At 36.1% G+C, this 15535-nt stretch overlaps 3 protein-coding genes across 7 annotated transcripts in view; 2 read left to right on the top strand and 1 right to left on the bottom strand.

Moving 5' to 3' along the window:
* The window catches only part of LOC127411817 (SERTA domain-containing protein 2-like), a 346503-nt gene that overhangs the window by 122123 nt on the left and 208845 nt on the right, over positions 1–15535 (top strand). The window lies entirely within an intron of this gene.
* LOC127411825 (centriole, cilia and spindle-associated protein-like) lies at positions 1619–7052 on the top strand. Of its 2 annotated transcripts, XM_051647640.1 has the most exons (4): positions 1619–1994; positions 2621–2916; positions 3688–3725; positions 3799–3911. In XM_051647640.1, the coding sequence occupies exons 1-3, from the start codon at positions 1697–1699 to the stop codon at positions 3721–3723; spliced, it is 630 nt and encodes a 209-aa protein (XP_051503600.1). In that variant the 5' UTR covers positions 1619–1696; the 3' UTR covers positions 3724–3725; positions 3799–3911. The 2 variants fall into 2 exon arrangements, with proteins under 2 accessions (XP_051503600.1, XP_051503599.1); XM_051647639.1 differs by lacking the exon at positions 3688–3725 and having other exon boundaries at positions 3799–7052.
* On the bottom strand, positions 6755–15078 carry LOC127411828 (ras-related protein Rab-4A). 4 transcript variants are annotated; one of them, XR_007892350.1, is made up of 9 exons: positions 14797–15078; positions 14131–14211; positions 13941–14055; positions 11841–11903; positions 11489–11643; positions 9816–9911; positions 9574–9718; positions 8123–8413; positions 6755–7524 (listed from the first exon to the last, which is right to left on the bottom strand). XR_007892350.1 is itself a non-coding variant. In XM_051647644.1 (8 exons), exons 1-7 carry the CDS (start codon positions 14810–14812, stop codon positions 9603–9605), a joined length of 642 nt encoding a protein of 213 aa, XP_051503604.1. In that variant the 5' UTR covers positions 14813–15078; the 3' UTR covers positions 6755–8413; positions 9574–9602. The 4 variants fall into 4 exon arrangements, 3 of the variants coding, with proteins under 3 accessions (XP_051503604.1, XP_051503605.1, XP_051503603.1); XM_051647644.1 differs by having other exon boundaries at positions 6755–8413; XM_051647645.1 differs by lacking the exon at positions 8123–8413.

Below are 15535 nucleotides of genomic sequence, written 5' to 3'. Positions count from 1 at the left end.
CATTGCTGCATGTGGAGGATTTCTTTATGAGAACTCTTTGAAGTAGTTTAAGAAGTTCTGAATTTTCTTTTCAAATTGTAATAGTAATTTTTCACGTTATTAATGTCCTGACTATACATTGTGATCAGTTGAATGCCATTTAAATGTATTTGGCTAAGGTGTATGTAAACTTCTGACTTCGACTGTATATATATATATATATATATATATATATATATATATATATATATATATATATATATATATATATACACTACCGGTCAAAGGTTTGGGGTCACTTGACTGAAATGTTTCTCATGATCTTAAAAACCTTTTGATCTGAAGACGTATGCTTAAATGTTTGAAATTAATTTTGTTTACAAAAATATAATTGTGCCACCATATTAATTTATTTCATTATAAAACTAAAATTTTATTTAAAAAAAAAAAAGTTTTTGAAATGGATGACTTGGACTGAATAATTAAGAAAAGCAGCCACTAAGTGCCCAGTATTGATGGGAACTCCTTCAAAACTATTTAAAAAACATCCCAGGGTGATACCTCAAGAAGCTGGTTGAGAAAATGTCAAGAGTACATTCCTGAAAATTCTATGCAAAGGGTGGTCCATTTCTGTTCTTCCAAAGTTTTGATGACTTTACTATTATCCTTAAATGTGAAAAATAATAAAAATAAAGAATAAGTGACCCTACACTTTTGACCAGTAGTATATATATATATATGTGTGTGTGTGTGTGTGTGTGTGTGTGTGTGTGTGTGTGTCCAGACTTTTAAGTGTCTGTACCAAATATCTTATTGTATTTTGTCTTACCTAGTTTTTCTTTTCTTTTTTGTACAATTTTCAAAAACGATAAAAGTTTAACCGTAGACAACACCTGTTATTCGAGTGATTTCCAACGCCTTTACCACAGGGCGGAGCTAAAGCGAAGTATTCTGCTTTACTACCAAAGCAAGGTTGACGTCTCCGCCATCTGTTCACCTTTGCGTCCTTGCCTAACCAGAAACTCAGTAGCGCTAAGTAAATATCTCCCTGACCATATCAAAACACGGCTCAGGTCAGTGTCGGCAAGGTGTGAATCATAATTTCAGAATGCAGTAAGATTGGAATCAGATCCAATGACTGTTGACACATGAACACTTGCTTATAAAATACTAGCAGGCGACGTTCTAATCAACAAAGAAATAACCATTTATGCATTTGCAGCAGGCGCGCCGCGTTTTTTAGACGCCGTGTCAAGTTAAAAGTTGTCTCGAGACACCTGCGTTCTGTTCTATTCGTTGCGCTGCATCTAGCTTTTTTTAAGTAAGGACGCGTCCGGTGTGAACGGCCCTTAATTATTAATGGCAAGACATAAAATATGCTATGTATGATACTTTACTGTAAAATGTAATCTGCTTATTCACCTGTTGTTGATAGTAAAATGTTTGTTTATTATTGAAATCAGCAGACAAATGAATCGTCACCCAATAAACGCTAATATGCTAAGAGGTTCAGAGAGCGTAGGCGTGTACAGGAAGGGGGCGTGTCTATGAAGAGCTGTTCACAGCTGTCCAGCGATTGGTTTACTCTTGTGCCCTAGAATTCTGTTGCCATAGAGATTTTATTCAAATGTCTGGCGCGAGAGGTGGTTAAACTGATTTAGAACTGCTACAGTGTAACACATGTCTGTATTCCCGTGCAGCCGACCGACAGTGAAATATGGTGACTAAACGAATAAGGTCCGAATATATGAAGAAATTTAAGGACCCAAAATGGGAAACGTACGCAAAATGTTATGAGGATTTGCTGAAGTACAGATTGTCAAGACGACTGCTGGAGCAAGCGCACAACCCCTGGTTTTGGGGAGAATGGGGAAGTGACACAGCGTCCAGTGGTAAATCTACTCCTCTTTGTCGGAATAAAGTCGAACCTCTGCAGCCCAATGATGAGACACCAAAGCAAGCAACTGAACCAGAACCACAAGGAGAAACACAAGACAGAGAAGCTTTGGAAACCAGTAAGTTCAAATCTAAGCTATATGTTCACAAGTGTCCCAATCCGAAGTGACATGAAGACTTAAATCATCTTAAATAATGTGTCTGAGTCACTTATACTGCACTAATGTGTACCTAAAGTGCTGTTAATTATGTTTACTTAAAGTGATAGTACTTCTAAAAATGAAAATTATATCATCATTTACTCACCCTCATGTTGTTCCAAACCTGTATGACCTTCTTTCCTCTGTGGAACACAAAGGAAAAGTTAGGCTGACTCAGTCACCATTCACTCACATTGTATGAAAAAAGATTACTGAGTCTAACATTCTCCACGGAACAGTTCCACAGATGAGAGAAAGCCAAACGGGTTTGGGCAACATGAGTAAATGATGACAATTTTTATTTTTGGGTGAACTATCCCTTTAAGAAATCATATGCACTAAAGATGTGCAACAATAATGTGTAATACATAAATAGAGGTTAAGTTTTATATTTGAACAAATAATACAATTTGCAGCAGCTGTTATGTCAAAGTTGTCAAAAACTGGCTAAGCATATAAATGAACAATTATATATGGTACCTTATTAAAATAATTGTAAAAAAATAAAAATAAAAATCCATGCAAACTTTGTCTTTCATCAACAGAGCTAGTTACCCGAGATACTGAGCAGAGTCCTAAAGGCGAGAAGGAAGAGAAAAGCAGAGGATGCTCTCCTGCTCTCAACCCAGACCTAGAAACTGATACTCATACACCAAACAAACCAAAGAACAAACAACGCTCCTCACATAAGTACACAAGATCAAAGATCAAGCCTCATAACATCAAAGACACTGACAAAGAAAATCGTCACCCTTTTGCCCTATATGGTTCAGGTGAGAGGCAGACAGATATGGCCTCCAAGAAAACTCATAATGTTGGTCCAGCCACATCAACCTCAGAGGTGAGTATCCTTTCACGGAGCATACAGTGTATAAATGATAAGATGCTCTTGACCAGTCAGAAAACTACTGCAAAAATTGCTGCTATACTAAAACATTTTATGGTTTGGTTTATACATATTGTTTTTCTAAGTTTAAAAGACACCTTTGGCTTTGCCAAGCAGCTGATTGTTGTGACTTTAAAGGAACACGTCACACAAAAATGAAAACAGTGTCATCATTTACTCACCCTTATGTCGTTCCAAAGCCATATGACTTCATTGCTTTGGTGGAACACAAAAAGTAAATTATTTAAGTAATATCCTGGCCATTATATATTTACTAATACAATGAAAGTGAAAGAAGACTTGATCTGTCAAGTTACAAAATAAATAGAGACATGAGACGCAACATTGTTTGTCATAATTGGTGTCAAATGGCGTAAATATGACATATTTGTTGTCTTTATGAGGGGTTTTCAAACTTTATGCCAAGGACCCCTAAATATGATGTTTCCCTTGCGAGGGACCCCCTTCCTAAAATATAAAGGCAGCTACAGTATATGTTTTTATGTAAATCGACCCATTTATACTCTCTCCGAAAAAAAAATGAGGTTACACATTAGTTTAGTGTACTTGTTACAGTGTAACTACACACGTAAGTACTGAGTATTATTAATTAATAACATGTACTTACTATAGGTTTATTGACAGACCCAACCCCATTCTCTCTCACTATATGAAAAAAAAGGCAGTCACAGGAAATTATTTAAAGTTCACCTTTTGTTTTCTAAGGAGAAGAGAAAGTCATTCAGGTTTGGAACCACATGAGGGTGAGTAAATGCATTTCTGAGTAAACTAACCCTTTAAGTACATTCTGATTCATACAACCTTTCTTCTGTCTAGATCCATGAATCGGCTTTGCGAGCAAAAACCAGACGGGAGTTGGAAAAGCAGATTAAGAGAGTTGATAAACAAAGAGCCAGATCTGCTGACTTAGAAATGAACAGAAGCAAGATTGTCCTCGAGTACAACCCATGGATGACAGAGTACATGCGCTGTTTCTCTGCTAGGTCTCGGTAAAAATGGTTTCAGAAATCCTTTGGGGAAAAAAATGTCTGTGACTATCTAAATCACTCAGGCTTAAAAACCCGAAACATTCCACATGATGACTGCCGAAGGACATAAATCTATCCAGCTCACTTGCCCTCTTCCAAAATGGGTCACAATGAATTAAACTCCAATTTTAACGCAGGGGTTTTATAGTGTATTTACAACAATGGACGTTACATTTACCGCTACATATCAAACATGATATCACAATCCACTGATGCTGCAGGCAAACTGTCAAACAATCGCATGCCTTGTTGCATGATTTTGTATAAACAAGTCACATAGATGTACAGGCCATGAGTTTTATTTCTCTTTACAATCTTACCATACAGTTAAAGTAATTTATGAACAATTAAGTGCTCGGTAATTGTCAGACCATTACAGGCATATGTTGTAATTTGATTTATGTATTAACTAAATTGTTTGTGTTTTATTGATCAATATTTAGGGTCAGTGTAAGAAAATCTGTTTTGTACTTTCCAGAACTTGGGAAGTGTAAATTAAGACACAGTTATTTAAAGGAGCTGCCCAGTAATACTAATATTTGCTTCCTTTGATGTGAGATATATTAGATTTGGTTTGTTGTATGTGTAAGCTCAGGTGCATTTCACAGGGTATCTGAAGCATGTAACAGACACAGCAAAATCATGTTTAAGGATATGAAGTTCATCATCATGTTTAACTTTAATTCAGTGTGGTGATTTGGTATTTAGTGGCACTCAGGTAATTCAATCAGGAGTAAAGATGTAAAAATGACATTTATCTATACAAGGGTATTGAATTAATTTCAACTTGATGTCAGGAATTATTGTATTTGGTTCAGTATTTTTAATGGAAGAATGCATGTGTTGTATGAACAAATGTACAGGTTTTGTTTTCCACTTCTATTCAACTTTGACATATTGTTCTGTACGTATTATGTTGATAGTGTTGTTTTTACTGTAAGAGTAATGAAGCCATAATGTTCACGAGCCACTAATGCATTGAGATGACAAATATTCATTCCAGCGTCTTATTTATAATACATGGAAGCTGGTTTGAATGGTGTTTAGAAAAGGATTAAGTGCTGTGAAGTCTGCCTATGAAATTTGATATATGTTTGAATGTGTAACATTTATAGTAGACTGGTGTTACAGTTCCACTACACTAATGGGACTATTGTGATGGGAAACTCTTATAAAGAGGCAATTTGGTAGTTTCTAAAGGTGTCATAGTTTTCTGTCCTAACATTTTTTAACAGGTTGTACTGTTTAAAAGGAGATATTATTATTGGTTTGTTTAATAGTTGTGAAATGGCTTAACAAATAATTAAAGTATAAAACATTTTCAGAGCTAAATTATGAATGGAAAGTACTTATGTTTGTATTCAATGAAAGATTGTACATAGTTCACTACATTTTTAAAAGGGTTTACCATTAATAAAGCAGTTATGCACACTAATGCATATCAACAAAAGGCAGATTCTGAGGTATCAACTCATTACAGCATCCTGTTCCTGGACATCAAGATTCTCCAAGCCTGCCAAGGATATTTCCATTCATTACTGGGAAAAAATTGTGGAAATTGGCAAACCTTAACCATGTGTCAAAGCCAGAGGTGAAACTTCTGTTTCAACAGACGAGACAAAAATTTGTAGTGCCTCCCTAATTAGCCTGCATGGTACAGATTTAAAAAACAATGTTTCATTTTCATTAAGACAAAAACACTCTCAAACAGTCTTGGAAGTTTGATTATGGTTCACAAACTGTCAAGCATATTTACAGATAAACACTGATTTTAAATTCAGGAGCCAGGTTTGTGTTTTTTGCTCAATAAATTAAACTTTTTGAATGTTCATTACAAAAAACTTTTGTAATAGAGAAGCCTTTGATAAAATTGTGTTACTTATCATTTTGATTCCAAGTAAACAATTCCCGTGATCACTACTACTACACAGAATTAGCTGAATACACACATTTATTTTGTGCGGTGGTCAATGTGGAGATTGTTGGATCAAAAATGAACTTAGGATCAACTGCAATTCAATATAGTGTTAAAGGGATAGTTCACTCAAAAATGAAAATGATCTCATCATTTACCCACCCTCATGCCATCCCATATGTGTATGACTTATTTTCTTCTGCTGAACACAAAGATTTTTAGAAGAATATCTCAGCTCTGTAGGTCCATACAACACAAGTGAATGGTGGTCAGCACTTTAAAGCTCCAAAACACACAGACAGTCTTAGTGAAAGTAATCCATACAAATCCAGTCGTTAAATCAATGTCTTCCAGGACTTAAATATTGATCTGCTTCTCACCCACACCTATCATATCACTTCTGAAGATATGGATTTAACCACTGGAGTTGTATGGATTACTTTTATGAGGCCTTTATATGCTTTTTTGGAGCTTCAAAGTTCTGGCCACCATTCACTTGCATTGTATGGACCTACAGAGCTGAGATGTTCTTCTAAAAATCTTTATTTGCATTCTGCAAAATAAAGTCAGTCATTTACATTTGGGATACATGAGGGTGAGGAAATGATGAGATCATTTTCATTTTTGGGTGAACTATTCCTTTAAACATAACTATTGGCAATCTGTCCCATGTCAAATTCATACAAACAAAAATGCTTGATATAAAGGCATACTAGCATAGACAGACCTTTTGATGCACTGTTGATTGAAATGTCAATTTAAAACTTGTAAGAGTAGATAAGGGACAATGGAGGATTTCAAAGGAAGTAAATTAAAATACATTTTCTCAAAAAAAAAAAAAAAAAAAAGACAATACAATATAGTTCTGAAAACAATTAATTACTTTAAACACATTGGTGTCATTCCAACAAACACCTAAGAATTGGACAGCAGCACTAAAAATGCTTCACAATAAGTACATAGCATGTAACTGTGACTTTAAAGCTGATCATACTGACACTTTATTACAGTGAGATATGAAGGGAAGTGTGTCAATAGCCACTTTTAAAAAAAACCTATGTTGAAGTATGTTTTCCTGCAAAGCATATTAACATGAAAAAAACAACAGAGGAGAAAACATAAAATAACCCTAAATAAAACCAAATGATGTGTTGGCGTTACAATGCACATGATCATTTTCATTGATAAGATTTACAGGTATGTGCTAAAGAGCAGTAATGCAGTATGCCCAAGCTATATATGTGATGTATATAGTAATTTATGATAATGTTGTAGTACTGCAACCATGAAATCATGCTCCACGGTGATAATATAATTTTTTCTCTACATAAGATCTACATATGTAAGAGGGGATGGGCTCAGTGCAGTATTCTCAGGGGCAAGGGCCAAGTTTTTTAACTACCCTCTGGGTTTTGGGTACTGCAGATGTCTTTGCCTGGGCCCAAGGGGACAGTAAACTTTTTCCGGAGCCTTCTGGAGTGCAGGGAGACCCCTGCCATGTCTGAACAGAAGTAAAAGTAAGGTGAGGGAAACAGTCGCTCCACCATGATGAGCCTTAAGTCACACTCCCCAATAATGTCCTCCTTGTGTTCACAAAACCTGCCTTGGGCAAAGACACAGATAAAGGGTTCTTTGAGCCATGGAGAACATGTGTTTGGAGGCATGAAGTCAAACAAGCTGAAGTCTGGTAAATAGGTAATGAAATGAACAAACTTTGGGTATCTCAATAGTTTTAACTAATCAGCGATTCCAGGCCAATTTAGGTGAGAAATACTGTTAAAAACAAAAGTAAATTAAGGATTTTCCTTAATTTAGCATAAAGCCACTTAATGTCTAAAGTAAAATCTGGGTCCTGAAGCAAAACTATTTGTGGAGCACTGCTTTAGATTTGATTTAAGCGCTGAAGGATCTAGCGAATGAATCGTGCAATAAGCCTGAGGAACAACATCGACTTAAAAGTAAGCAGGCTCAAGATCAGGTAATAATATAGATGTCTTTGGTCATGGATTAAATGAGAAGCTTCAGCAGACCCCTTCTTCAAGAAGTAGCTCCCTAATTAGTTCAGATCTTCCACAGACACCTTGAATCTCTATTTCTAGCTTGCATTCCAGAGAAACCAAATAAGGAACCTCAGAAACCTGACATGCTAATACTCTGGGAGGGACGAGGAGTATCTGAAGTTAAATATATCCATTACCCTGTTTCTCATGTGGGTGTGTGGCATTTGACTGATCAGTCTTAGCAGAGGGTGAAGGGGGTTGGAACACTTGGGTATCCTCCGGAGGGGGTGGGTTCAAGAAGGTGAACCATGTGTGTGTGTGTGAATAACTGGTGCTGTGTCATCTTCAGTCGTAAGGCATGCAGAAGTTAACTTGAGAAGCTTTTGGGGGGCGTCAATGACAAAAATAGCACCTCGTCTTGAAGACAGCTCCTCCCCACTGAGGCATGCCAAATACAGTACAGATCCTGTGAAGCTCCTACCAACCTCCTTTTACAGACAACAGTGAAAGGAAAGGCACTGTTTTATGAGATGGATCGAGCCGTAAGGGGCCATTCAGACCAAACACGATCTTGGGCTAAAAAAAGCTAGACGCAGCACAAGACACAGAACACAGGTGTCTCAAGACGCGTTTTTAAAAACATGGCACTACTGCATGGTGCAACAGTCTAAGATGTCTGTCAAAACATAAAAACATTTTAAAAATGGTGCAGGCGGATAAAAATGCATTGGGTGTGAATGGCCCCTAAGAGTGAATCTGATGAATGAAAAGGAAACAACACTTAATAATTACTAGGAATTTTAACACGTTTTTTTTTTTTTTTTATGAAGTATTTTATAATTTTATACTGTAAAGTTGTTTTTTTTGTAAAGTTACTTTAGAAAAATATGTGTTGTTAAAAGCGCTATACAAATACACTGAATTGAGCAAAAAGAAAGAATGTACAACGTAAGCTCTTGGAGTACTTGTTTTTTATAGTCCACTATCATTTTAGATATGTATCTTTCATTGTTGATATTTAAGTGTCTCAAAAGACTAGTAACCTTTTCTCAACTCTCTATTCTAGCTGTAATAACAGAGAAAAAACTGAAGCCTAAACTAAAGACTGAAAGTTTAAAATATGATTAAATAATTGAATAAAAGACAAGGACACTTGTGAACAGAAAGCAACCACTTTCTACACTGAACATGCAACATAAATCTAATATGCAGGGAATGATGTCTTGAGTAAAGTGAACAACTGTATCTGATTAAATGTGAATGCAGCTCTGCTATTTTTAGTTTATGTTGCAATTTGTGAGTGATACAGAGGTCAAGCAACGAAAGAGAACACTGCGCCATGATCATACATTCAAAATGTGGAGTGTGTGCACTTGTCAGTCATCTCATTTAATTAAGAACACCTTCTTTAGGATATCACCATCAAGGCTATCATATTGCAGCATGAAAATTCGTAATAACAATAAACACAACATAAAATAGGAAGTATTGCACATCACAATGTAAAGGAAGCATATAAACCACTCAGGAAATAGTTTGAATTGTGACAAACTTCTAACATTAAAACCTCAGCTCTGAAAAACAAGCCTGTTTTTTGGTTGGCTAAATATGGAAGCCGAAACAGGCAGCGATCCCTCTGAACATTCACCTGGTTGGTCAGCTGTTTGGAGATCTGTGCTAACAGCCACACTCCTGCACGCTCTCTGCCTGAGCCCGTCTGGGAGAACGCAGCTGCCGCAACGCTGCATCGCCATACTGGATTCCTGAACCCATCCGCTCTGGGTCCAGCTCTCCTACACAACAAAATGACAAGCATAGTACCTTGAGAGAATTGTTTTTAAGAAGCAAGAAGCATATAAGTAAGAATAAAAGGAACTGGTGGTTTTGTACCTGACTCTATTTTGTTAAGGATTTTCCGAGCACACTGGACAAAGGCTTCCTCCACATTCTCCCCCGTTAGTGCACTAGTCTCCAAAAACATGAGCTCTGGGAAGTAGAGATTTAAACAATTACCTCAAGAACTGATTATATTCTATAAAAGATAAAGCTGATGTGGGTGATTTTTTCTGTCTTTTCTTTTTTTCTCTTTTCTTTTTTTTTCTCCTCAATTTGGAATGCCCAATTCCCAATGCGCTCTAAGTCCTCGTGGTGGCGTAGTGACTAGGAGACCTAGCGCGTTTAAATAGCGTGTGGAGGCTCACGCTATTCTCCGCAGCATCCATGCACAACTCACCACGTGCTCCACTGAGAGCGAGAAACACATTATAGCGATCACGAAGAGGTTACCCCATGTGACTCTACCCACCCTAGCAACCGGGCCAATTGCTTGCCTGACTGGAGACACTCAGCTCGCCCTGGATTCAAAGTGGGTGATTTTTTCAATATTGAAATACTTTCTCCTATCCCAGCTTAGACAAATACAGTATAAGTAAGTAAGCTATGAAAAGTGTAAACATTGCAGATCGGCGGTGCTGTAAAAACATTGCTCTGTTTATATGAGCATTCCGAACATTAAAATTAGCTCAATTAATGATGTGAATCTGGGGCCGGAACTACTGTATCTGTTTGAGGGGAGCATTCGAGAAACCTGTTTAAAAACGATCAATATTTTTGCAATTCTGTTTGGTGACGCTAGTGGTGCAAAAATTATACACTTCAGGTTTAAAGATTGTGTTTTCATTGTTAAAGGTCCCATTAACAGTCCAGTGCAACAATGACTCATCACTGTATAGATTCTGAAAATGCCCGTTTAAACTAAAAGAATATTTACAAGTTAAGCTCAATCGACAGCATTCGTGGCATAATATTGATTACACCAAAATTAATTTGGACTTGCCCCTCCTTTTCTTTAAACAAGCCAAAAATCTGGGTTCCAGTGGAGCACTTGCAATGAAAGTGAATGGGGCCAATCCGTAAATGTTAAAATACTCACTATTTCAAAAGTATAGCCACAAGACATGAAGGATATGTGTGTTAACATGATTTTAGTGTGATAAAATCACTCACTAACCTTTTTAAAGTTATAGCCAATTTTACATGACGATGTAATGTCAACAAACCCTAAAATGACTGTAAAAATTATGATTTAAACAAGTTTACAGCTCAAATAATACATGAGTTTTAACAGAAGAATTATTGTAAGTGCTTTTATGTTTCACGTTTCTGCCTTTGAACCCTCCAAAATTGGCCCCATTCACTTCCATTGTAAGTGTCTCACTGTAACCTTGATTTTTTCTTTTTTTTTTAAAAGAGGAGGGACGAGTCAAAATAATTTTTCATGGTAATCAATATTATGCCACAAATGCTGTCGACTGAGCTTAAATTGTATTGACCACGGAATATTCCTTTAATGGAGCCAATTCTGAGTCTATACAGGTTCACTGATGACCAGTCTTTATGCTGATGTTAGTAATACTATCATCCAGTGACCTCTTGTGGCAGTCACAAAATGCTCTCAGCTCTATTAAGGCAAGCACACAATTGTGATCTATAAACATGTCTTCATCATTTTTCTACAATGGTTGATTGTAACAAGTAGGTAACTGGTGGTTTGACATACGCACCATTCTCTTGAGCGAAGCGTGAGGCTTCCAGGAAGGTGACTTCACGATCAGCATCCAGATCCTTCTTATTTCCACACAGTATAATCACAATGTTCTGGCTGGCCAGCATCCTGGCATCAGTCAGCCAGTTGGTCAGAGCATTGTATGTTTCTCGACTAACATCCAGACAGAGACAGAGAGAGAAAGTGTGACAAATCAATACAGTATAAACTTCTGGAGGCACTCCACAATCAAAATGAATTTAAATCTGGTCAAACTTCCAGACATGTTTAATAAAAAAGAAAGAAAAAAGAAATCAATATACATAAATATTATTTATGCACAGGCACTAGATATGCAATTGTAACTTTACCTAGTGATGTCATACACCAGAAGAGCCCCTGCTGCCCCTCTGTAGTAACTGCGTGTAACAGACCTTAGGAGAAAAATAATTTCTAACATTTAACCTTTAGAACATCAGCAAGAGTTTGTGACAACAGATGGTCAAATCTAGTGATAGACCAATATATCGAACAAGCCAGTTAAAGTTATATTCTGGGTTCAACACAAGTTAAGCTCAATCGACAGAATTTGTGGCATAATGTTGATTACCACAAAAAATTATTTTGACTCGTTCATTCTTTTCTTTAAAAAAAGCAAAAATGGAGGTTACAGTGAGGCACTTACAATGGAAGTGAATGGAGCCAATTTTTGGAGGGTTTAAAAGCAGAAATGTGATACTTATAATTTTATAAGAGCACTTACATTAATTCTTCTGTTAAAACTCATGTATTATTTGAGCTGTAAAATTGTTCAAATCATCATTATTACAGACGTTTTTAGGGTTTGTTGACATTACATCGTCATGGCAATGAAGTTGTAAAATATACCTTTTTCACAAAACTCACAAATGTTTTTATATTATAATTTTTTTTAAATATTGAGTGTAAATTTCTAACATTATGCTTTGTGTTATTTTACCCTTTAATTAGTTTTAAGTTAGTTTTGCAAGGGGGTTTCTATTGCAGCTGCTGAGACAGTGACAGTAAATTTGGCATTTTCTCCCATTTTACTGTCTTAATCCACCACTCTCTATTTTTTTCCTCTTCTGGAAAGTCATTCAAACGTAATAGTGGATTTTTTCTTTTGTTCTTGGAGCAAATGGGTAAGTGAAAATAAGATTGGCTGTGGTCTCCCATTCACTGCTGTTGAAGTTTACCCTGCAAATGTTTACTTCTGCATTCCAAAACCCGGAGTGTGAAAAAGGTCTATTGGCAAACTTTAAACAGAAAAGGTTAGAAAGCAATTTTATCACACTAAAATCATGTTAACACACATATTGTTTATGTATTGTGGCTTAACTTTTGAAACAGTGAGTATTTTAAAGTTTACGTATTGGCACCATTGACTTCCATTTTAAGTGTCTCACTTTAACACAGATGTTTGCCTTTTTTTGGGACGAGTCGAAATTAATTATTGTGGTAAACAATATTATGCCACACTTGCTGTCAACTGAGCTTAACTTGTATTGAACCCGGAATATTCCTTTAATTGGCTGATATTTGGCCATTTCAAAATTAGCGGCACTGACAATTAGTTTCATCAATGGATAATGCACATTTTCTTTTTTTGAAATATATATCAGTGAATTAGTGAGTAAATATTACATCAATAAAATGTTTTTCACTCATAGGACATCACTGAAATGTATATCAGCAATCAACCACCCTGCTCTCTAGATAATGCTATTGGCCATTTAAAAATCAATATCACATCTGCTCACAATAGCTGGACTGTCTGGCCAATTATAACAGTAACAGTTAATACTATAGTTCAGACATCCCTCAACATCAGCCAGATTACCACTTAACCATTCTGTTAAATGTATTACTGAAATGTCTACATCATATTACCTTTGGGATATGCTGTAAGGACTCATAATTTTGAAATGAACATGTAGGACAATATTTTACTGCAAACGACAACACGGGTTTAGTTGAAACCACAAATCAAAAGACGCACTTTTATGCAAAGTAAAATGGGTTGCAGCTGCAAACAAAACACAGCAGGAATCTTCTGTGCCAAAAGCTTTTCACAATGCTGTGTGATGAAGAGACAAAATGCCATAATGTTTTGCTTCAAGCAATCTTGTGATTTGTTTGATATTTATGACTTGATTGTTATTATGTAACTGTAACAAACAATAAACTGCTTCCACTTTGCAAATGAAAGAAAATGCTTCCAATGTTTGTTTTATTTTTTTAATCAGTCTCAGTACTCTGTGCAAAGTACTATAATCTCCTACATGCAATCTGGTGTTGAAGCGCTCCCACTCCAGATGCTCTACAATCTGACCAAGAACACATAAGAACAAATCTGGATATCATCACCATATCGCTCTCTGGTCATTACAAACATACCCAACCTGAGAGGGAAATGTTTTCATAGAAAAGACACAAACATGTGAACACACCTGAAACGCTCCTGTCCTGCTGTATCCCAGATTTGGAGCTTGACAAACTTGTTGACCACACTGATAATCTTTGAGCCAAATTCAACCCCAATAGTGTGATTCGAGTCATCTTTGACTAGAAGAACAGGGCAAACACATTAGCAACAAAACACTGACACTGAATACATTTGATAGCAGGTAACATACATACATCTTTTTTCTATAAACTGATGCAGAAGACATGACTTTCCAGTTCCTGCATTCCCAATCACAAGAAACTTAAACAGGAAATCTAGAGGGGGGAAAATACAAATATTAAGACATGGTAGATGATTTTTGTTTCTCAAAAATGCTTTGAAATGCTTTACAATAAGTGTTATGGCTGTGTGCAACCCAACAGTGTAGGAAAGTTAGTATATCATCAAGCTTCAATTTGTAATGCATTGGGGTGAGGGCTGTGCAGATCTACTGTGATGCTCACATAACATGCTGATCAATCCGAGTTATAACAATAATCAGACTGACATATTTATGCAAAATAGGTTATAGATAACCTGTCATAATCTAATATAGACACTATAAAGAGATTTATCATAAAACACAAGCAAAATCCAAATAAATAATTTCTTCCGTATATATTAATTACAATTGTCAAAACTACTTTTATTAAGCGAAATAAAATAAATAAAGAAACACTTGAATCACTTTGAAAGAGCGTCGACAGCTGAAACAGATGGCAGATAGCTGCTCTCTAGCTGACACTGAGGAGAGCTTATAAGCAAATATTGTGATTAATGAGCTCGGGACACCTGCTAAAATTGATGCTATGCTGTTTACAGGAAGTGTGGCGAGGAATAAGGGAAGTCTGTTACCCTACCGTATGTCTCTGACATGGTTGACGCTGTGATTCTAGTCTGTTATTACTGTTTTAACTGTCAATGCAATCAACAAGGATATCAAATAAATGAGATCCCTCAGAGGGTTTCGCGCATCTCTTCCGGAAGTTTGTGGATCGGTTCCTTCCGGTTGAGATTTTCAAAATAAAAGTTAGATCACCAACTTTATATTGAAGGTCCGAGGTATTCTCCAATATTTGACGACTGGGGCCAAAAATGAATGTATTTGTAGTATTTTTAAATCATGGTAAGCATGAAGATTCAGAGATTCCAGAAGTTACATTTGAGAGATGTATTAAATCAAGAGGAGACAGCAAACAAGCCCAGTATGCAACATGGTTGCTTTTACCCATTCAACTCTTATTCTACACCCTTTTATAGGTACCAGCATATTAACCCATAGCGCCCTCTTCTGGACAATAATCAATAATACAAAGACACAACAGTATTCACAATGTTGATAGTGGGTATATTACTGACTTTGATGGGGGTTGTGATATGCTTAATATATTGTGTGTCACTATTCTATTCTATTCTATTCTATTCGATTCTATTACTGCAAACTAACTTGAGTTATCATGTAACTATTTGTTTGAATTTTCCACCACAAGTAAAAAAGAAAAATAAATTAAAAAAAAACTTCACTGTAAAGGGACTAAGAAAATTAAATTCTATTCTATTTTGTTACTGCTAACTAACTTTAGTAATCATGCCAATATT

The sequence above is a fragment of the Myxocyprinus asiaticus genome, chromosome 21 (assembly GCF_019703515.2).
Source record: "Myxocyprinus asiaticus isolate MX2 ecotype Aquarium Trade chromosome 21, UBuf_Myxa_2, whole genome shotgun sequence".
NCBI lineage: Eukaryota > Metazoa > Chordata > Actinopteri > Cypriniformes > Catostomidae > Myxocyprinus > Myxocyprinus asiaticus.
This window is presented reverse-complemented; position numbering and strand designations above follow the sequence as displayed.